Consider the following 25,038-nt stretch of genomic DNA (forward strand, 5'->3'; position numbering starts at 1 on the left):
ATGGGTTCCTAAGTCTAAACTTAGGAAATTAAAAATATTAATGGGTATTAATATAAAACTAGGTTAGAAGGTTCTAAATGACATGGATCAAGCCAAATCTAATCTTAGCCATTGATTAGAGATTTAATCTCGGCTGTTGAAGACTCAATAGGAAAAGTATAAGAGGAGGCTTGAGGGTCAGTTCGAGATACACCAAATTGATCAGTTAGTTCGATTTTCTAGAGCGGGCTTTGCTAAGAGAAATCGAACCAGTGATTAGAGTTGCAGCGAGGGGCATTGAGTGCATAGCATAGAGGCAGAGATAGTGTCGAAAGACCAACGCAGAGGCAGAGACGCAGACACAAAGCGAGCAGAAGCTACGCAGAGTGTCAGGGAGCCAGTGCAAAGCTTCAGTAGGATGACGCAAAGGGTTCTAGGTTGACACAGAGGCTACGAGGGTTGATGTTGAGCTTGAGAGAGACGCTGGAGAGAGTTTGGTGGAGCAGATTTTCAGAATATCTACTTCCGAAGAGAGGTATTACTGCCACATAGATTTCTTTGTCGGGTGAGCCAGTTTGGCACCCAATTGTACTCAAGAAAAGTTGCTTAATAATAAAACCCTCAGAACTGCTGCAACGGTTTTCCCCAATGTTACTTGGGAGCGGGAGTGAAAGCACGGAGCAGGAGCGAAAATGGGAGCGGGAGCGACATTTTCAGAAGCTCCCAGTTTGGGAGTGAATCCCGGAGCGTTTTTTATAAAATATATATATATATATATATATATATATATATAGATATATTTTATATTTTTTATATTTTGATACATATATGTCAACAAAAACATGTAGAATAATGAATTAGATATAAAAAACATAAAAAAACATAGATTGAACCATATAACAACAATCATCTAGAAGTTATAATCTTCATCAACCACGTCCACAAATTAGTAACATAGTAACATACAACATATTGAGTCTCATGATTCATCAATCTTAAAGTTTCAAGCTTTCAAAATTCAATATATAACATTTATCATCATTGATCACCAAAGTTGTACTTGTAAGCTAAGTGTAACCATTACAACAAATAATATCTAACATGAAATGAAATGTTATAAAATGAAATGAAATGAAACAACTTTCAATTTTCATGAAGCATCATATTCATAATTCATTACTAATGAGTTATAATTGCCAACTTCAAACTTAAATTGTCATATATTGTTTAAAAAAATATCATAATAAATATGAAAGAGTCAATAGTTATAAAAGCTACTAGAAACTAGAAAAGAGAAGTAAATCTATTATCTATTTCTTATGCTTGGGCCTCTTTCCACCACGAGAAATGTCTAATTTTTTAGTCTTCTTGGAAAGTCAGGGTCTTTGTCATTAATATCACCCTCTAAGCATTAATATCTAGAGGTATCTTTGTCATTACCTCTATATCTGTATAGGGATCTTTGTCATTAATATCACCCTCTAAGCATTAACATAAGATAGAAAACGCATAGCAAGTCAAGTCAAGATTTTGTTTGAGTGATGTGTACATTTTTAGGAGGGTCATTGTTATCACCCCAAGAAACTCTCCTAGGTTGTATCTCAGAGATGCTTGGAACATTACAAACTCAACAAAAATGTTGGAAAATGGTGGATGAATGGAAAGAATGATGCATATTCAAGCCAGATAACCACTTCTACTATGCTTAACCCCAGACATGGGTGAACACCCCCAGACTACAAGGCTTTAGACCACCAATTACTCACAGTTTAAGGAATAGGTGAACATGGAGAATACTGACCACACCAGCAGATGCACAAGACCATGTGATGGCCGGCTGCAACCAGTAGAAAGGTCTGTAAATCTATTTCCTAATGCACAGACAGGATGACAGCTCTCTGGCACCAAGAAAACAGAAACCTGCATACACCTTCAATAATACATACTAGATTCTAACACAGAGGTGGGATGACAGCCCCTCTAATGCTAAACATCAAGAGCACATGAAAAATGCATAACAGGCACAGCCTAGAACAAAGAAGAAGTGGAAAGTGAGCAATTAACAGCAAAAGAAGCTTGCATTAGCTGAAAATGAGGACCAGACGCTATGGTATCACAGTAGTTACAGTCTCTAGAAGTTGAAACTTACATCAATACAATATCCATCAACCCTCATTATATCTTGCTTTTGGGTATATATAGAGTTTGTTTACAAAATTGCTTTGTTGTTCTATGCGTGGAGGGGTCATAATGGACCACCAACCACATTTACAACCAGATATGGTTCTCTGCTGCAAACTGTGTGTTTTAATGAACAAAACTGGCCTTTCTGGTACTCTGTTGTACTTCACGAACCAGTAGAGTATTGTTTGAATAAATTTCAGTAATTGTTGTAAGCATTGAACTGCTCGAGGATCGTCCTTTCTTTCTTGGTCGTGCAGCTCTTTGAATGTGGTTGCTAAGAATTTAATGTGCAGAGTACTGGATCATAGCTTCCTTTCTTCTTCGGGTGCACTGGACATGCTATGGGTGCAGGGAGTTTGGAGGAAGATCCACCGTTGGATAGCGTGGATGAACGACTGCGATCGATTTACAGGGGTTATCAGGAGGAAACACGGATGGAGCAACGTGGACCGACAGATCATGGTCGGGCAGATCCGACGGCTGACGGGCAACTAACAAGCGCAGGAGATAATGCGCGGGAACAGGCGGGACGGGCGGTAAATGGTTTTCCCCGCACCGCTTACGGGAGTGGGCGGTAACCGTACAGTGGGGGCGCGATGCAATCAGATTGCGATGCGTGGCTGGAGGATCCAGCGGGAAACCGCTTTCCCCGCGGGCTATCGTACGTGCAGGTTCGCGGGGCGGGAGCTGCGAATACCGTCAGATCCGCGGGAGATGATCGAACGGCCCAAGTATAAAGCACGTGCTCTTTAAAACTGATGTGACATGAAAAGGTTTGCAAAAGGGTTTGGATGGGTTATCGGGATTTATAATGTTTAAACAAAAAACACCCGGGAGCCGGGGAAAAAGGGTCTATGCAGGGTTTACCAAGGATTATAGAGAAAAACAGGGATAAAGGGGTTTAAAGGAGAAAAAAGAGAATGAAGGGGAGGAGGAAACAGAGGTAGCGGGAGTTATAAGGGTATAATGCAAATGAAGAGGGAAGGATCAAATGAACTGCTGCAAGCTCCCTTTTTTGATGATCAACAACCCAATCATGTCTACATTTGTTCTTTAAATGTCGAAAGTAATAACAGATCTAACACTGGCTCCTTCTGGGGATGAGATCCTCCCTGTGAAATCTCAAGAACCTACAGACCATTGCCCTTCTGATGAAAACAAATTACCCAAAATTCCTAGTGTTCCATTGGGCATGGAGTCTACTTTGCCTACACAAAACTGATAAAACCAAAATATTTATAACTTTTAAGGCCATAGACCTTAAACAACATAATTTTTCAGAAAACGCCCATTAACTGGGCCATCAAAAACTGCTTCTCCTCCCATACTTTTCAGTATGAAGGTGTTGTTCCCCTGAATCTGAGAAATGATAAAAGGGCCTGTCCAGAAAGCATCAAATTTCCCATGATTTCCATTCTTTTCCTTTAGTGCATCCCATTTCAACACCAAGTCACCAACCTGAAAATTATATGTTTTTGCCTTCTTGTCAAAGGCTTCCTTGATCTTTCTCTGATGTGCTGCAGCCTTTTCAACCAGTTGTTCTCTAATCTGATGTACCTCTGCTAAATCAATGATCCTCTTTGCCATGTCTTCTTCTTCATTCTGTTCTGTTTGAAGGAATTTTGCCACAGGGAGAGTTAGCTGAATTGGGAATACAGCATCAATGCCATATACCAGCTTGAAAGGAGAATTGCCTGTGGATTTTTTAATGGTCACTCTGTCAGCCCACAGTGCATACTTGAGCTTAGCATCCCAATTCCTTTTATTGTCTTCCAACAGCTTCTTAATTATCCTTATCAGGCTTTTATTTGAAGATTCTGCTAGACCATTGCCTTGTGGATAATATGAAGTGGAATGAACCAGTTTAATGCCCATTGAATTGCACATATCCACCAATTCTTTTGCTCTAAAGGTTGCTGCATTATCTGTGACTAATTTATGTGGACAACCAAATCTGGTAAAGATATTTTCTGTCAAAAACTTCATGACCACATTATGATCAGCCTTTCTGGTAGGAATTGCTTCAATCCACTTGGTAAAATAATCAGTGGCTACTAATATCCATCTGTGCTGGCCACTGGAATGTGGATTGATTTCTCCAATGAAATCCAAGCCCCACTGCTGAAAAGGTCCTTTTGCATGTATTGGTTTTAGGGGCAGGGACTTCAACTGTTGTTTTCCTTCAAATCTTTGGCACCTGTCACAAGATTTAACAAAAGAAAATACATCAGAAAATAAGGAGGGCCAGTAATATCCAGCTCTGAGAATTTTATGGGCTGTAGTTTTCCAATAATAGTGCCCTCCACACATGCTGGAATGAAACTGTTGCATGACTTCTATTGACTGTTGTTTTTCCAGACACCTCAAAAGCACTCCAGATGGATCCCTCCAGTAGAGTATATTTTCATTGATGCAATATTTAGCTGCCCTAAGCTTTATAGTTCTAGCTTGACTTTGAGTAAATCCTGAAGTTCTAGCTTCAGCAAGAAATTAATTATTGCAGAATACCAATCACAAGAAGCTAGATTATCGGCCACTAACTGCTTTCTGTTTGGTTCAGCTGCTTCCTCTTCTTCTACCTGACCATTTTCTGCAATTGTGCACAGGTGTTAAGTTTAGGTATGTTCTATGCTAGAGCAATTTATTTAAATTTTCACAGTTAGCAATCACATCAACATTACAATAAACTGCAGATAGAACATAAATATAAAATCGCAGAAGACAAGCCAAGACAAGAGGACACAAGATATGGCGCGAGCCAGGGACAAACCCCACAATGTGTGGGGAAACCCTTGATCAATTCTTCTTTTATCTTCAAAGTTCAGCAGAGAAAGAGAGAGAGTACATTTACAACAGAAGTCAACACTTTGACTTGTCTAGTTCTGAGCATAGATCATCTTCTATAACGATGAGATCAGTTGAAGACATTCTGCTTCAACTGATCCTCCAAGGTGACTCCTTCACCTATCATCATCCTACATCAGGTTCTCAAGCTGCACCACTGCATACTGCATCATGCTGCACTAATCATGATTATCATGTTGTCCATGTCCATGATCATCATTCAACTTCATGCTGCCCATACTAATGTGCATCATCATCATGCAGCTGCCTTAACATATGGCATTCTATCATTGCTGTTCATTGTGATAGGGCAGCTACAGGTATTACCACATCGTTCTCACCACAACTCCTAGGTTAGGTTATGATGGTATCTCGGAGACATCCGAGATGGTTAACCAACGTGACCTTGTTGCTGCCTTAATTCAAACTTGATTGCGGCCAGATTACTCTTTCTGCCCATGAATATAGTATAGCCATTTCCAACATCTTTGTATGACCTACGTATCATGTTTCATGGCCTGCGTATTGTCTCTGCGTATATACTTCCTGCGTCACTATATCATACGTGAATGTTGTGCATATATACGTAATTACCTGTGTGACTGTATCATGGTTGTGCGTATATACTTCCTGCGTCCTCCTGTGTGCATATGTTAAACCTTTATAATATATATGCCTGCGGCTCTACACCTATGCGATATACATTCAAAGATCGGTCCTTTATGTGCCAATACTTTATACGTAATTACCTGTGTGCTGTATCATGGTTGTGCGTATATACCTGTGTCCAAGGTTCACGTGGATTCTATTTCTTCATTGACTACGAGAACAACTATGGCTTCATATATTCACTGCGGATTTGTGCATTGACTGCGGCTTCATTGTTGCCCTTACTGCGATAGGGTTTCACCATGAATAGCATATCAGATATTAACATGAAACAGCATATCAAATATTTCCATGACTGCGTATGAGCTACGTGTCACCATTAATGGCATATCAGATATTACCATGACTACATATGAACTGCGTGTCACCTTGAACATTATATCAGATATTGCCATGACAGCGTATATATGTATCTGTTGCTGCATTGTGTCATTGCCCGTGAATTGCGTGTTATGACTGCAGCTCTTCAGGGGCAGATTCTCACGTTGACTGCGGCTTAGGGCAATGTATCACAACAGCTTCCATTTACTGTGGCTCCCTTCTACTGTGGCTTCCATCTACCATGGCTGCGTATATTTCATTACGTTTACTGTGTATTGTTGTGCGTTAGAACTAGGGCATCATAGGAAATACTCTTAGCGTTTTCCCCTTCTCCAAAAACCCAGACGTGGAGAGGAGATCACCTAAAGAGTGTTTTTAAATGACATCAAATCCTCTTATATTTATACTAAAATGAGGGTGATGAATAGACACGTCGGTTGGGCTTCTAGAGCCTACATAAGAGCTGGTCGGCTTGATAATAATTACATAAACAAAATAAATTCATATCTCCATAAATACTTATCGGAATCGGATGATCTTTGGATCAATCCTACACCTCTCGACGAGAGGGATCCAATAAAAATATTAGCTGCCATAAATAAACCGACCCACATGGAGTTTGGCCCTAGTTGCCAATTTAACACTCCCTCTCAACTAGGGAGAACTCCATCCGCTGATCCATATGTACGACTGTACTATCTCTGCCATTAGTGCATTGCACTACTCTGCCTAGCCCTGCTGGCTCTACTTAGCTCTGCTGGCTTTGCTCTGCTCTGCTCAGCTCTGCTGGCTCTGCTAGCTCTGCTCTGCTCAGCTCTACTCAGCTAGCTTTGCTCTGCTGGCTCTGCTCTGCTCTGCTCATCTCCGCTGAACTATGAAGAAGAAGAATTGATCGAGAATGAGTCATATCATTCTCCACTGACCTGAAGTCAGTCTCAGAGTGTGTACCACTGGTCCCAGACCAGTCTCAACCGACCCGAAGTTAGCGTCATAGTATGTACGACTCTCACTAGTCCCAGACCAGTCCTGCACTGACACGAAGTCAGTCTCGGAGTATGTACCACTGGTCCCAGACCAGTCTCAGCCGACCCGAAGTAAGCGTCATAGTATGTACAACTCCTACCATTGGTCCCAGACCAGTATCATTGATCCCAGATCAATGGAGGACATCCTAGAGTAGGGAGTACGGTAGATACAACGATGCGTCCATCGGTACTACTATGGTCCCTAACTTCATTTCCCTGCTCATTGATCAGATGAGAGGTACTTCCCATGAGTCCCAGACTGCATGGGTAGGATGCCTCGACAGGAGAACTTAATCAATCCTGTCCTCACAGGAGAACACATCAATCCTGCTACAATCGCCATGGAGAACACATCAATTCAGGCTGCCATGGAGAACACATCAATCCAGGCCTCACAGGAGAACACATCAATCCTGCTACAATCGCCATGGAGAACACATCAATCCAGGCCTCACAGGAGAACTAATCATCCTGCTACACAAGAGAGCGAATCATCTTGTCCCATAAGAGAGCGAATCATCTTGTTTCAGTGCGCACCACCAGGGGAGGGTGAGTCACCCTGTGGTCGTATGTTGCTCCAATAGAACTGCAAGCCCCCCAAAGCTCCTAGAGCTCAATGTATGCAGCATGCAGGACCCTTTTACAAAGGTCTCTCGACGACTCCAAGTCGTTCGGGAAAATCACAAATTTGATCTTTCCTCAGGGCTCTGTCCTGTACATCATCTCAATGTGATGGAGCCTCCTTGATCATCGACTTACCATATCCCAGATAAGGCAGTAATTGATGTCTATCTGCTGGAGCAATTGTCAAATACGGGATTCCTCAATAATCGAATCCCATCTCTGGTTGTCAGAGAGATTCACAGTGGTATTCATCATGTGTACAAACAACTCACTGAAGAGCTTCAGCAACCAGACTACCTCACAGAAGGCCATACTATTAGCAATGTATTCTGCCTTGGTGGTGCTCAGAGTCACTGACTTCTGCTTCTTGCTCATCCAGGCTATCGAGGTAGATTCCAAAGAGAAACAGCACTGAGAAGTGCTCTAGTGATCCTCCATACTGCTTGCCCACTCATCATTCGAATAATCATGTGGTTTCATATTTCCGCCAGTGTATCCAGGAGAGATTGTGCCCTGAAGATATCTCAGAAGATTCTTGGCACCAATCCAGTGAGGCTCAAATATGAGCTCACCATGCTAACTGCATCCCATATGTCCAGACGGAGGTTCTCCAAGTACATCAATGTGAATGAGTTTATGAAACTCAAGGGCATTTCCCAAATCTGGTCCGACATCATTACCATATAACTTCTGAAAGTTAAGATCCTCGAGGCAGTCACAAGCTTGCAGCTTATCTTCTCACATTCAGAATCCAACTCCCTCTGTCTCCTATAAATGAGAGGGTCTGCACCTGTCAGACATAGGTGCCGGTACGAGAGGTTTATCATCCACAACCTTCGAGTAATGGTTTAGATCGGTTTCACTCCTAGTGAATCTCAGCTTGCATTAAACAGCTATCAATCCTCTCATACTATGCCCAAGGTGTTTTTCTTCAAGCCATAGAGGGCTTTCTTCCATCAAACTCCTCGGGTTGTTCCAAACCTGTGAACCTGCTGCATGAGGGGAAAGGTCCCCTTATAATATTTTCCTTCGGTACATTTCAGACATGTACCTTCATGCTTCCTTTTGAATTCAGGCATCCTAGTCACCATCTGACTCACAGACCTCCAGTGTTGAATCAATGGACATGGTCCCTAGTGGACTTCCTGCAACTTGATACAACCCTGAACTCAAAAACATCTTTAAAAAATCTATTTTCAAACACGTACCTTTCCATCGATAAGAGCCACCCTGCAACCTTTGACTTCCATTTCCGAGTTGGGCATCAGGTTCGATCAGGTACATAAAAGAGATTTTGGGGTTCCTTGCTTTCGTGGAAGAGTCGACCATTTCCTTGATGACCTGCATTACCAGTCATTCTTTTGATCATTGAAGATGTCCCAAGAATGATTGTTATCTTCATCAAGAGATGTGTCTCTGCCATTCGAACACTCCTTCGCATAACAGTCAAACTTATTTCAACAAGGCATCCTTTCCTTCCATCCTTAGATCCGAACTTCCCAATGAAGTGATCTTAAGATGGACCATCATAATCTTCCGCTGCACCATTCTGATAGCATTCTCTGCTTTGACTTCACCCTAGGTGAATTATGAGGAACCCATTGATCCTTTTGTCCTGTCCCAACTGTTTTCGGTGATTGCTCTTTCACTCTTGCTTGGGCATTGTTTTCACCTCAGCTTTGATACCATGTTAAGTTTAGGTATGTTCTATGCTAGAGCAATTTATTTAAATTTTCACAGTTAGCAATCACATCAACATTACAATAAACTGCAGATAGAACATAAATATAAAATCGCAGAAGACAAGCCAAGACAAGAGGACACAAGATATGGCGCGAGCCAGGGACAAACCCCACAATGTGTGGGGAAACCCTTGATCAATTCTTCTTTTATCTTCAAAGTTTAGCAGAGAAAGAGAGAGAGTACATTTACAACAAAAGTCAACACTTTGACTTGTCTAGTTCTGAGCATAGATCATCTTCTATAACGATGAGATCAGTTGAAGACATTCTGCTTCAATTGATCCTCCAAGGTGACTCCTTCACCTATCATCATCCTACATCAGGTTCTCAAGCTGCACCACTGCATACTGCATCATGCTGCACTAATCATGATTATCATGCTGCCCATGTCCATGATCATCATTCAACTTCATGCTGCCCATACTAATGTGCATCATCATCATGCAGCTGCCTTAACATATGGCATTCTATCATTGTTGTTCATTGTGATAGGGCAGCTACAGGTATTACCACATCGTTCTCACCACAACTCCTAGGTTAGGTTATGATGGTATCTCGGAGACATCCGAGATGGTTAACCAACGTGACCTTGCTGCTGCCTTAATTCAAACTTGATTGCGGCCAGATTACTCTTTCTGCCCATGAATATAGTATAGCCATTTCCAACATCTGTGTATGACCTACGTATCATGTTTCATGGCCTGCGTATTGTCTCTGCGTATATACTTCCTGCGTGACTATATCATACGTGAATGCTGTGCATATATACGTAATTACCTGTGTGACTGTATCATGGTTGTGCGTATATACTTCCTGCGTCCTCCTGTGTGCTATATCATGGTTGTGCGTATATACTTCCTGCGTCCTCCTGTGTGCATATGTTAAACCTTTATAATATATATGCCTGCGGCTCTACACCTATGCGATATACATTCAAAGATCGCTCCTTTATGTGCCAATACTTTATACGTAATTACCTGTGTGCTGTATCATGGTTGTGCGTATATACCTGTGTCCAAGGTTCACGTGGATTCTATTTCTTCATTGACTACGAGAACAACTATGGCTTCATATATTCACTGCGGATTTGTGCATTGACTGCGGCTTCATTGTTACCCTTACTGCGATAGGGTTTCACCATGAATAGCATATCAGATATTAACATGAAACAGCATATCAGATATTAACATGAAACGACATATCAAATATTAACATGAAACGGCATATCAAATATTTCCATGACTACGTATGAGCTGCGTGTCACCATTAATGGCATATCAGATATTACCATGACTACATATGAACTGCGTGTCACCTTGAACATCATATCAGATATTGCCATGACAGCGTATATATGTATCTGTTGCTGCGTTGTGTCATTGCCCGTGAATTGCGTGTTATGACAGCAACTCTTCAAAGGCAGATTCTCACGTTGACTGCGGCTTCGGGCAATGTATCACAACAACTTCCATTTACTGTGGCTCCCTTCTACTGCGGCTTCCATCTACCATGGCTGCGTATATTTCATTATGTTTACTGTGTATTGTTGTGCGTTAGAACTAGAGCATCATAGGAAATACTCTTAGCGTTTTCCCCTTCTCCAAAAACCCAAACGTGGAGAGGAGATCACCTAAAGAGTGTTTTTTTAAATGACATCAAATCCTCTTATATTTATACTAAAATGAGGGTGATGAATAGACACGTTGGTTGGGCTTCTAGAGCCTACATAAGAGCTGGTCGGCTTGATAATAATTACATAAACAAAATAAATTCATATCTCCATAAATACTTATCGGAATCGGATGATCTTTGGATCAATCCTACACCTCTCGACGAGAAGGATCCAATAAAAATATCAGTTGCCATAAATAAACCGACCGACATGGAGTTTGGCCCTAGTTGCCAATTTAACAATAGGAAATCAATATCTAAAGATTTGCAATTTTCCTCAGCTAACAATCTGGCAAGACCCTGACCTTTGATCAGCTTGGTGGGCTTCAGTTCTATATTAAATTCTATCATCTTTGCAATCCATTTAGCCCTTCTTCCATCAGCATCAGGTTGTGTCAAGACATCTTTTATTGCAGCAGAGGGTACATATGCAATTATCTTGGAATGCAGAATGTAAACTTTGAAAGCTTTCAAGGATTTGATAAGAGCATATGCCTGTTTTTCAATAATATCATACCTCAGTTCAGCATCCCTCAAGTTTTTGCTGAAAAATGCTACCGGATGCTCTGAACCTTCTTCATCTGCTTGCAATTAAACTGCTACAATGGTGTCTTCAGAGGCAAAGGAAAATATATGAAACTTCTTGCTGTAATCTGGACTTATTAAAGTGGGAGCCTCCATAATAGCTTTTTTAATATACTCAAATGATTTTCTTGTTGCATCAGTCCACCTGACCACTACTCCTTTCTTCAACATGGAGGTAACATGCTTCACCAATTCTGCAAAATTTGGTATAAACCTCCTCACAAAATTAATTTTGCCCAGAAAGGACTGAATATCCTTTTTTGATCTTGGGACAGACAAAGTCTGTATCGCTTTTACTCTTTCTGGATCAATCCGGACACCTGCAGTAGAAACAATATGCCCTAACAGCTTGCCTTCTTCTAAAGCAAATTGTGACTTTTTAGGATTGACTGAAATCCCAAACCTTCTGCACTTCAGAAACACTTTTTTCAAATGCTGCAAATGATTTTGATGGCTGCTGGAGTACACTGTTATGTCATCAAGGTAGATAAGGACAAATTTATCCTTCTCTCCTACAAATGCTATATCCATAGCTCTCTGAAAGGTGGCTCCAGCATTCATCAGTCCAAAAGGCATCTTAGCATACATAAAAGTGCCCCAAGGAGTGGTAAATGCAGTCTTCTCTTGGTCATCTGGATGCATAGCAATCTGATTAAAACCTGAAAATCCATCCAGGAAAGACATCACTTTGGCTCCTGAGACATTCTGCAGCAAATGCTCCATCTTGGGTGGAGGATAATTGTCTTTCTTTGAGCACTTGTTCAAGTTTCTGAAATCAACGCACAGTCTGATTTCTCCACTTTTCTTCCTCACCACTACTAAGTTGGCTACCCACTTGGAATATCTGAGAGGGACTGTGATCTTGACAGCCAGCGATTTTTTAATTACTTCAATTAGAGGAAGAAGCATAGGATTTATTGGTCTCAGCTTCTGTTTGAAAGGAATGGTGTCTTTCTCCAGTGGGATTTTATGTTGGATTATTTTCTTATCATACGTTTTCAGATCACTATACTCCCAAGCAAACACATCAGCAAATTGCTTCATTAAATTGCAGTATTCAGCACTTTGGTCAGCAGACAGATGAGAAGACAGATGTATGTATCTAGGCTGACCAGGACTTCCTATATCATGCTTACAGACTGCAGATTGGTCTTCTTTTTGGGCAGCGTTGTAAGGCACATCATTTTGGTCAAACAGTGTTTCTAAAGGAATTAAACCCTTAGGAATATGATTGCTAGGAAGCTGGACAATGCTATCTTTACCAATTTTATTTCTAAGTTGGGATTTGGGGCTTTCTAACAAGGCTTCATTTTCTTGGTCAATTTGCATTTCAAAAAATTCATCAATGACTTGCAAGAACCTATTTATCTCATCATCATCTTCAAAAACTTTCCAATGGTGGACATTATCAGGCAAGGATGGTCTGTATTTCATTTGGACTTCATAAACCAGTCTGGGAGGCATTGGAGGGATAAATAGACTCGCAGAAACAGCAAGGGAATCAGCAAGCTGATTTTTGGCTCTAGGGACATATGAAACACAGAAATAATCAAAAAAGTCTATGATTCTCCATACCTCATCTTTGTATGCTTTTAGCCTTGGGTGCTTTGCTTGATTAGTTTTATTTATTTGCTGAATGATCAAATCAGCATCTCCAAATACCTTCAGATTCTTGATTCCTCTATCTTTCACTGCATTAAGGCCCAACAGCAAAGCCTCATATTCTACTATATTGTTTGTGACTTGAAAAGCCAGCTTAAAAGACAGCCGAATGCTTTCTTGTTGTGGAGATATCAGCACCACCCCTGCTCCTGCAGTCTCCCTGGAACATGCTCCATCAAAGAACAACTCCCAAACCTGACTTCCTTGCTCGTGCTCGGCCTGATTTGTTGGTTTCCTGATCTGCATTGAGGCCTTCTGAGATCCTTCTATTTGGAGAATACACGCTCCAAAATCAGTGTCCACTACATATATGGGATGATTTGTAGGATTCTTCTCATAACTGATGATATATGCCAACTGTGCTTCTCTGTACAATCTCCTGCTTTCTTCTCCAAACACTGGGACAATGGCATAAGATAGATCATTCTGTAATGTCCCACCTAGTCTCTTAATCCATCCTTTAGACAGTAGCATACCAAACTTAGGAGGGACATCTGCTACCACAATATCCATCATCATGCTCTTCATGGGCAGCTGAGTTAGGGTTATGGCCAAGTTTTTGATTAATCCTAGGCATTTCACCTTCCTTGAATCAAAAGAGAATAAATCATGATATGGTCTAGTAATGTCAAGACCTAACTCTTCCATTACAGCTTTAGGCATCAAATTGTCGCTGGCCCCTGTATCTAGCAGGCAGTTGTGGAGGATTTTGTCATGAATGGTCAAAGAGACATAAAAAGATGGAGAATTATTATCAGCAGGTTCAATCATGGGGCTAAGCACAATGGCAGGCTTGTCATCTTGCAAATTGACAGAGTCAGTGGAAGTTTGTGTGGCTTCCAGCTCAAGAGCTTCAAGGATAGGCTTTCTAAATACTTCACTCTTTACCAACTTTATCAGGGACAGATATTTTCAATTTCCGAACTTCTGGCTCAAAGTTGAAAGACGAAGGCAACTTATCAGAACCTCTTACCTCTTGAACTGGAGCTTTGAGGATGACTGGATCAGCTGCTGGTCTTCTCTGCCTAATATTTTGTGACTCTGTTTGGAAAGCAGTTCTTTGGGCAGGATTCTCTTTGACATTTTTTGCGTTTGACCTCACATTGTATCTTTGTTGTTCGCCAGTTTGTAGAACCGCTTCTCTGTCCCACTCCTGACTTTCTTGTTCCTGCAACAAAGATTCTTCATAAGCAGCCAATGTCAAAAATGCAACGTTGCCTTTATCTTCCATGCAGTGAATTCCATCCTCATCTTCAAATTGTTCCTCCTCCATGACTAAATTTTGGAAAGGAGCTTTAACCTTCTGTTCTTCATTTGGTTATTTTCCCCTCTAAATTATTTGTAACTGATCATTTGCTCTTCTAAATGGATTTGGATTTCTTGGAGCAAATGTGTTCTGCTGCCTTGTCTTTCCTGAATTCTGCTCAACTTTCAGCTTAAATATTTCAACAACCAATGACTCTATCATCTTAGTCATTTTTTCTAATTTGGGCTCTGAAGATGATGCAGAGGAAGTTGAAGCCTGACCTCTCTACCTCCTTCTATCAACTTGACTTTTTAGCTTTTCTGCAGCCATAATATTGGATTCCACCTCTAGTGTTGCATCCTACATATCAGCTAGAGTGGCACACCTTCTTTCTCTCAATAACAGGCAGAAATCAGAGTCAAAAGCATTAGCATAAGTGAGTTTGGCAGAGGTGGGGGTAGGCTTTACTTCAGCTGGTATCTTACTATACATATGATTGAATCTTTTATTAAAATCAGGCAATGATTCCCCATTTTCCCTCTTCAAGTTACCAAACTCTGTATGGTAATACAGCAAGTCTTTTTTATCTCCCCAGTGCTTCAAAAATGCATCATCTAAGGCTTCAATAGATCTAGGAGCTAGTTCTCTGAACCACTTTCTGGCCTCTCCATCAAGGCTACTGTCACTCTCTCTGTGCCAATGAATTTAGGCATATATTTCTGATATTCTCCCACAGGCATGGGATTCAAAGGAACAGGCAAGACCAAAGGTCCATATCTAGCAGCAACAATTCTTTCTATCTTCGTGGGTGCTTGCTGGCCTACCATGACTGGGATATGTGGAAGAACGTTGGCAGATTGAGCAGTATGAAGCAATGAGATGGATGACAGAGACAAAGGGATGTTCTGGACTGTATGGAAAATTTTCTTTGGACTAAAATTCAAAGGGGAACTCACTGAACAAGGAGATGCATTAATCTCTGAATGAATTTCCTTATTAACAGCGCTGGGCTCTAAATCTTCAAACTGTATATCTTCAGCTGTAACTTTATCTTTCAGAGATGCATGAGATTTCTTAGGCTTACCTAATCCTGATGCCCCTTTCTGTGATGCTTTCTTCGATTTGACAATCCTCTCAGGGTCAGGTACTAATTCAGCTGGTGATTTCTGAGGATTTCTTTGAGTATGTCTCACAAACTGAGCCAGAACTTCAATGTGGAGTCACCAAAGGTTGGTCTTCCTCCAGTGGAGTCGCCAGATAGATGATTACAACCAGAAATGTGCCCAAACTTTGTCTATAATAAAATCTGGAACTGTGTCGTTCTCCCAGGGAAGCTGAGCTTCAATCTCCTCTCCCCGGTAACGACGCCAATTAATGTTATCAACCCAAGAAACTCTCCTAGTTTGTATCTCAGAGATGCTCGAGAACATTACAAACTCAACAAAAATGTTGGAAAATGGTGGATGAATGGAAAGTATGATGCATATTCAAGCCAGATAACCACTTCTACTATTCTTAACCCCAGACATGGGTGAACACCCGCAGACTACAAGGCTTTAGACCACCAATTACTCACAGTTTAAGGAATAGGTGAACATGGAGAATACTGACCACACCAGCAGATGCACAAGACCATGTGATGGCCGGCTGCAACCAGTAGAAAGGTCTATAAATCTATTTCCTAATGTAGACAGAATGACAGCTCTCTGACACCAAGAAAATAGAAACCTGCATACACCTTCAATAATACATACTAGATTCTAACACAGAGGTGGGATGACAGCCCCTCTAATGCTAAACATCAAGAGCACATGAAAAATGCATAATAGGCACAACCTAGAACAAAGAAGAAGTGGAAAATGAGCAATTAATAGAAAAAGAAGCTTGCATTAGCTGAAAATGAAGACCAGACGTTGCAGCCTGCAGGTATCACAGTAGTTACAGTCTCCAGAAGTTGAAACTTACATCAAAACAATATCCATCAACCCTCATTACATCTTGCTTTTGGGCATATATAGAGTTTGTTTACAAAATTGCTCTGTTGTTCTATGCGTGGAGGAGTCATAATGGACCACCAACCACATTTACAATCAGATATGGGTCTCTGCTGCAAACTGTGTGTTTTAATGAACAAAATCGGCCTTTCTGGCACTCTGTTGTGCTTCACGAACCACTGGAGTATTGTTTGAATAAATTTCAGTAATTGTTGTAGGCATTGAACAACTCGAGGATCGTCCTTTCTTTCTCGGCCGTGCTGCTCTTTGAATGTGGTTGCTGAGAATTTAATGCGCAGAGTACTGGATCATAGCTTCCTTTCTTCTTTGGGTGCACTGGACATGCTATGGGCGCAGACAGTTTGGAGGAAGATCCACCGTTGGATAGCGCGGATGAACGGCTGCGATCGATTTACAGTGGTTATCAGGAGGAAACGCGGATGGAGCAACGTGGACTGTCGGATCATGGTCGGGCAGATCCGACGGCTGACGGGCAGCTAACAAGCGTGGGAGATAATGCGCGGGAATAGGCGGGACGGGCGGTAAATGGTTTTCCCCGCACCGCTTATGAGAGTGGGTAGTAACCGTACAATGGGGGCGCGATGAAATCAGATTGCGACGCGTGGCTGGAGGGTCCGGAGGGAAACCGCTTTCCCCGCAGGCTATCGTACATGCAGGTTCGTGGGGCGGGAGCTGCGAATACCGTCAGATCCACGGGAGATGATCGGACGGCCCAGGTATAAAGCACGTGCTCTTTAAAACTGATGTGACGTGAAAAGGTTTGCGAAAGGGTTTGGACGGGTTATCGGTATTTATAATGTTTAAACAAAAAATGCCCGGGAGCCGAGGAAAAAGGGTTTATGCGGGGTTTACCAAGGATTATAGAGAAAAACAGGGATAAAGGGGTTTAAAGGAGAAAAAGGAGAATGAAGGGGAGGAGGAAACGGAGGTAGCGGGAGTTATAAGGGTATAATGCAAATGAAGAGGGAAGGATCAAATGAACTGCTGCAAGCTCCCTTTTTTGATGATCAACAACCCAATCATGCTTGCATTTGTCCTTTAAATGTCGAAAGTAATAGCAGAGCTAACAGTCATTACAGAGGAGTTCGACAACCAATGTCACTAACATAAAGGTACATAGAGGGATTCGTGCTCTTGATTAATACGAGTTCCATACCCTAATACATGACAAAATTCAATGGAAACATCACAATCCCCCAATCTTGAAATCCTGAAAAACTGATAAGTCTGCAGCCTGCTAGATTTTGAATGAAATCTAAAATTCTACTTTCTCTATATGAAATCCAATGAGGTCGGAACCACTCTCAAACATCCTGAGTCATTTCATGGTAATGTTAAAAATTTAAGTAGAAGGATGAAATGAAGATCAAGGAGAATGTCACTATTCTTAAACATTACCATGAATAGCATATCAATACTAGGGCCTAGACTTGATCATTACACTGCCCCACTCAAAAATTATTTGTTTCTTTCAAAAAAAAATTGCATTTCGAACATTACTACAAAGAAAAAAAAATGCAAAAAAGGCAAAACGCTCCCAAAAAGGCAGGGAGCGAAAAAAAAAATTAAGGAGCGCGCTCCCGACCCGCTCTCGAGTTGCTCCGGCCTGGACCGCGGATTAGGAGTGGGATCTGGGGGGGGCTCCCCTGCAATACTGCTTTTCCCTAATTGGGTTTTTCCGAGGACGATTGTCCAAAAATAATGGTGTTCGTTGTGTCTCTGTCTATTTCTTTCATTTGATGATCTGTAGATGGTTGAGACTGCATTGTGTTTATTTCAGTGTTTATATGGTTAAATAACTTGTTCACTAATTAAACAAGTAGGAGAAATAAACCAGAACATGCAGAAAAAATTCTAACAGGTTAGACTTAGAAATTTCAACAGAGAAGACATGTTTGTGAATTATAGGCTTTTGGTTGTTCCTTCTTTGGCATTTGTCATGATTGATGGGATGAGCATCCCTAACTAAGTAAAATTAAGGGGGGTGTGGAAGTGTTAGTTTTACTTGGTTCTTCAAAGTTGTGTTTAAAGGGAGATGCTGGAGTCAACCCGATATCAAGGTTTAAATCCATATAGGTGATTAATTGGGTGGGCTTGTGGTTTCACAATTGAAGGTTTAGGGGTAACTAACTAAGATCCTAAACCTATATATACTCAAGGCCATAGCTTCAAATGTACATGCATGCAAACTTTGAATATATGCATTGAACTTTGAACTTTTCATGCAAAGTGGGGTTTTCCCTTATTAGGGTACTTCACTAGAATTTGTGTTTTATGATTATGTATATTGGGTTATTTACTTATATTTTCTAAGCTATTGGATTCATACCTAAGTCATGGTCAAATTATAATTTATGATGAACGTTAGAACTTGATGCATCTTTGAATTTTATTCCTACTTTAGTAGCATTGAGGAAGAGGATATAAGTTCAATTGTATATAACCTTCTGCCTTTTTTAAACTTTGCTGATGTAAATATATCTTGTCTATGGCATATCTCTTGTCTAGCAACTGGATAATGGCTTAACACGTGGAAGACCATGGAAGGTCTACCTTGGTGCATCTCCACTAATATCACTTCAAGGGATGGAGAGAAAATCAATATCTCAAATATTCCAGCCAAGGATGCCAATCACTCTGACATTTCGACACAGTTACATAACAAGAGAGAGATGTTAACTTAACATTCTCCCTTCAACGACTAACTATCCTATAAGGGGGAATTAACATTAATCATAAAAAATTAATCACTTACAAAAAAGTAAATACAATAAGGCAATTAGGAAATTGTTAAGGAAAACCTCCCTCACAATACCTGCAGACTACCGCGCATTTGTAACCGGCATCCTGAAATAACATCCTCTTCAATAATAGTCGGATTTTTGCCATCTCGAGAAATAGCCAAGAGCAAAGAGCTTAACAAGGAATTTTTTATGTACCCTCCTGTTAACTCATACCTGAAAAGTGAGAGATTATATGAAATAACTTAATAATATTTATGCAGAGAGTAAGGACTAAATGTAAGCATATTAAGCCAATTATAATTTACGAAAGCATTAACTTCAAGTATAATGAGATATCTACCGTAAAGATATTTTCTCCCAATCAATGTTCTCAGCGACTGGGAGGCGTTCTGATGCAAGCTTCCAGATCTTGTATCGCTGCGTGTGATCTGGTGTGTGAAAGTCACTCACACAACTACAACCCCACACATTAAATAAATCAATCTCAGGATATTAACATGGGCATTTGCTATGCAAAATCTAAAAATTAGACAAAACTTCAATGGAGGTAAACGTAAACCATGTAAGGAGGGGAATAATATGACCAACTTGGGTAAGGTTGAAAATGCAACTCTCTTAAAACATGATCACATAACTTATTACTGACCTTTTAAAATCAATAAATATTACCAGGAAAATTGTAAAAACTTGAACTCAACTATGCAATAAGCTGCCTAATTTGATATTATCCGCATAATTGCTTGTATTCATCGGCAACACAGAAAACACCTTTCTCAACATTTGAAATTCTCAGAATGAGAAACACAAAAACTTGCTAAGATTCATTGGGCCTAGAGGTGCATTCTACAGCCCAGTATGAGGGCAATGTGTGATTTGGTCTGTGCTCAACGTGAATGTATGATTTGGTTCGTGCTCAACATAGAGTTCACATGTGTATTTTTAAAATTTAAAAAAAATATATATAGTTAATATTTCGTTAAACATTCTTTTTGGGGGTGTAGAACTTGTAAAAAGGTTTGCACCTTGAAGGATTTGATCACTCTCAGCGCATGATCAATCCGGAGTTAGATCTAGCTGGTACTATATACAAGCATGTGTGAAGCCGCTGATCAAATCCTGGACAATAAGCATGCAACAATAAATTTATGAAAGAGGAAATATTTGTTGGCATGTTTCTTTAGAAGATTTATTTACAATGACAGTTTGGCAACCATTTTCAGTTACTTCCGTCTAGGATAGAGATGCACAACAACCTCTGCAACCCAGTAAATGAATGGAATTTTATGTCGAAGAGAACCACGAGGCAGCAAAAGAAAACAAACTAAGTTGTGATTAGTTATAAACCGAGATTGTATAAATTGATTAAGTTTGGTGATGCGCGCCACTAGAATTCATTTTATGTGTGGATTGTTTAATTAGATTGTAACATGAATGCTGACCACAGGTTTGAAAATATGTTTAAGTGGAAACACCACCTTTTATCTCCGTGAATCCCTGGGCCCTACTTGAAGTATAAACTAATGAGGGTTCGATGAATGTTGCAAGATGGGGTTTCCCAGTTGGAGTTCTCAGTTCCAGACTCTAATATTGTATTTGCAAAAACTGCAGAAATGAAAACTATACAAAAGTGAAAGTGCTGAAATGAAAATGAAGTGCCGAAGGTAGATTGTGAGGATAAAGTGCCAAAGCAAAATGTGCTAAACTCAAGAATAAGGAAAGAGAAGAGTACAAGTCTTAAAGCTAAATTAGAATTGTAAAATTAAACCTAAGCTATTCTATATTACTTAGAGCTTTGTTTTTGTGTGTTTTGCAACAGAGCATTGTTTAACGGTTAACCAACCTGTAAGAATGTGTTGATGGACAAAATACCTGACAGTATGGAACGAAAATAAATCAAACTACTAGAAATAGTAGTGCAAGTGTTTTTGTGACTTTTAATGCCAATAGAAGAGTAGGTAATTGAAGTAATTTTGTTACGCTTCTTGACCTTGAGAACCAAATATCTATATAGAAAGGTAATGAAACAGAAACAATGGATATAAAGACTAGGACTAATTCTTGTTATCTAAGTACATATTAATTTTTAACACAAGATCAATACAATTGAAGTTTTCTCTATAAAAATACATAACTGCCTCAAGCACAAACATACTTGCAATTTTGCAAACAATCAATAACTGACCTAAATTATCATTGATTACATTGTATTTCTAAGACCTAATGATTCATGACATACACACACCTATATACATGTAGAACTAGTGTAACTGGTATGTGTACTTGACTTTCTCATGCGATTGTGGAATTCACAAATTACAATCACATGAAGGGTCTCGGGTCTCTTCGGTCACATAATGAAACAGAAATAATAGATATAAAGATTAGGACTAATTCTTGTTATCTAAGTACATATTAATTTTCAACACAAGATCAATACAATTGAAGTTTTCTCTATAAAAATACATAACTAACTCAAGCACAAACATCCTTGCAAACAATCAAAAACTGACCTAATGATTCATGACATACACACACCTATATACATGTAGAACTAGTGTAACTGGTATGTGTACTTTGCTGAAGAATCTAGGGCAAGTGAAGTGAATGGGATTCTTCTAGGCATGATAACTATTTGTGAGGTGTTTTTCAATTTTTCTTCTTATTCCAATCTTCACTTATTATTATTAGAGTGTGTCTTCTTTAGTCCATCAAATAGCTACCCAAACAAAGAGACAAGAACACAAGATGTTGGCATCTTGCCAGGGCCAAAACCTCTGCCTCTTGGAGAGGAAAACCCGCACAAAATTCTTCTTATAGAGATTCCAATTGATGAATACTAAGACCATGACCCTTGACCTACTATGCCACTCCAAGACCAAGACACCAATCCTCTTCTTTGCCATTGCTGAGATCATCATTATTTCTGCTCCATTGAGGCCATCACTAATGCATCACCGAAGTTTTCATTACTACTGCAACACCATTGCTACACCTTCACCAAGGTCTGCACCATTGCTGCTTCCTTCACTTGGATCTTCTCTATGTCTCCTTCAAGATCGAGATCATAGCTATGCTTGTGACTGTACCTTGAAGTATGTCAACACAGTGTGTGCTACACCGAGACCAGAATTGAATTCTTAATTGTATCTGGAGGTATGCCGAGACAGAGTGTACTCTGTTGGATATATATACTGAAACCATGTGTTTTCTTACTACACCGACATCTTCATGAGACTGTTCATTATGCCAAGACTGTAATCATTGAGATGCTTTACTTCTGAGTTACCCATCCGAGAAATATAGGACTACTGTACTGAACCACTACACTTGACCCAGGTCCTGAACCACTGTAATTTCCTCCGAGAATCTTCAGATGAATCCGAGTTCTGTGTGACTGCAATTACCCGAAGTTTCAGAGATATCCGAGGTTACTGCTCCTCATCCGAAGTTGCAGAGCTTGTCTGAGATTCTTAGCTTCTGTGGTGACCCTAGCTGGGTATATATAGTTGTTACGTCTCCATAATTAGCCAACATGTTAGGGTGAACCGATGTGTCTTTATTTTGAGCCGACTTGTCACTAATATTCATTTTGAGGCCGACTTAACTGTTCTCTTCATCGTTTTGCAGGAAGATTTCTTCTAGTGCTTGTCTTGGAGGTCTACTTGACATTTCTCTAGACTCATATTTTTCTTATGCTCAAGAAGAGCTTCTTATTACATAACATTGACTCTTTGCCTTATCCTAAGGCTCTCAATGGGAGCTACTAATAAATAAACCTCTTGCTCATGAAACCCACGCAGCAAGGCATAATAAATTCATTTTCTTATAAATCATAATTACAATGTCATAAAGACCGAACCTAGTTACACTTTCTTCAACATACTTGACTTTCTCACATGATTGTGGAATTCACAAATTACAATCAGATGAAGGGTCTCGGGTCTCTTCAGTCAAATTAGATCAAGCTAGTGTTTGCACAGGTTTCATTCTGAACGCTGCAACCATATCCCATTTCTTGTGAAGATAGCTTACCCGATGACCAAAATGTGTTGCCAGATTGGGTCGTTGTGGTTTCTCAGAGAGAAAATAAAGTATGTCCTTGTCTAACAAGGGGACGATTTTTCCCAGATGGCAAATTTCTCGTCGGAATCTGACAATTCTTTTCAAGAAATCCAACCGTGGGAGTGTTTGAATGATTTTTTTAAGGTGGAAATGGATTCAGCACTGCCAAGAACCCATGGGACACCCCAAACTCTGAAGCTTGACAGCTGTAACCCAGATTTCCAAAACATTCTGCCAAATTTTGTCAAAACCGTGCCCTATTTTCCCCGCAAAAACGTTGCCTCCTTAGACTACTCTATAACGTATACATAGATCTGGACTGCCTCAGCCTCAGCCTGTGGTTTCTGTATTCAGAAAACTCCGGACAGAGAGCACCCCCTTTTAAAAAAAAATCTCACATATAGAAATTCATTGCTAGCTCCGGACAATTTTACAACAGCAAACTCCACCCCTATCCCCCCCCTCCCCCACCTCCCTTCTCTTTAATTTTTCAAAAATTACTCACATTTCAGATCATTCCGATAAAAAACAATTCCCAGATTTGTGGACAATTTTACAATGGTAAATCCTCCTTTACCCTTCTATAACAATAGAAATATATTCTGAGAATTTTTAAACAATTGTAGATCTGAATTAATATTCAGAATTGCAAGTAATTTCCTTGAAACAGAGTACCTCTTGAAGACTATCATTTGCTTGATGAAGAGATCACGCCCCAGCTTTCAAATCTTTGTCTGCATGGATCCATCGCCTATGTTTCATCATGATTCTCTCATTACACTAACCCCCTTTACCATGGCTCTGATACCATGATAAAATAGCAGAAGTGTCCTTGAACACATAATTTTATTAATCAGAAAATTAAAACTTACTTAAAGGGTGAGAGGCATAGCATATATATAACCTCTCCAGCCTTATCTCAGCATGCCATGTGTCCTTGAACAACAAATCAAGGAAAATCAATCTGACAAAGCTATGACAAGTCCTACCTATCACCTAGGAAATACAACAATTCTAGAATTCACTTTATTATTCTAGAACTAAAACATTCTAGAATAACTTTATTTATTTAGCAAAACTAATTAACTAATTATCTAAATAAACTTTAGGATAAGGTGGTTAATAAGATCCACCATAAGCATCCATGAAAAAAAATCACATCACAACACAAGATTGACCCAACAAAAGTCGCTATGCAAGTCCACCATTGTGAATAATAAAAAGAAAATCGCTAATGATTAGAAGTTATGTTCCAAGTGTGACAATCATCAAGAGGAAATTGACTCCCCTATTTATATGAGGGTAACCAAGTTGATTTTCCTTTAAATTAGACTAAAATCCCTAAAAATTATTAAATCCATGATACAAGGTGGATGAATCATTAAGCCAAACCCCAAAGACAGCCAAAACAATGAAATAATATGAAAATAAGCCTCAATTAACCCACAAGTGCGTGTCTAGATTTCTCCCAAGGTAATGTCAGAATCTAAAAGCCATGTATCTCCATGAAAAGGTGAAATGAACAGCTCAAGGGATGTATCTTATTCCATAAGTCATGTTCTCCATCCAAATGAGGGGCTACATCACCAAAGTAGCTCTCATCAACCAACATCATCCTCCAAAATCTCACGGCATCATCAAATCGGGTGCTAGGGTGATGTAATC

General features: G+C 40.0%; 1 protein-coding gene across 3 annotated transcripts in view; it reads right to left on the minus strand.

The window, feature by feature from the left end:
• Positions 1-25,038, minus strand: part of LOC149232883 (uncharacterized) — a 509,382-nt gene that overhangs the window by 286,584 nt on the left and 197,760 nt on the right. For all 3 annotated transcript variants that reach the window (XM_089379539.1, XM_089379540.1, XM_089379538.1), the window contains 2 exons: positions 19,652-19,765; positions 19,383-19,524 (listed from right to left, as the gene is read on the minus strand). In XM_089379539.1, the coding sequence (XP_089235665.1) occupies positions 19,383-19,524; positions 19,652-19,765 (256 nt within the window). The remainder of the gene's footprint in view (positions 1-19,382; positions 19,525-19,651; positions 19,766-25,038) is intronic.

This window comes from Pinus tabuliformis, chromosome J (assembly GCF_031772625.1).
Source record: "Pinus tabuliformis cultivar Carrire ecotype Pingquan chromosome J, CPIR1, whole genome shotgun sequence".
Taxonomy (NCBI): Eukaryota; Viridiplantae; Streptophyta; class Pinopsida; order Pinales; family Pinaceae; genus Pinus; species Pinus tabuliformis.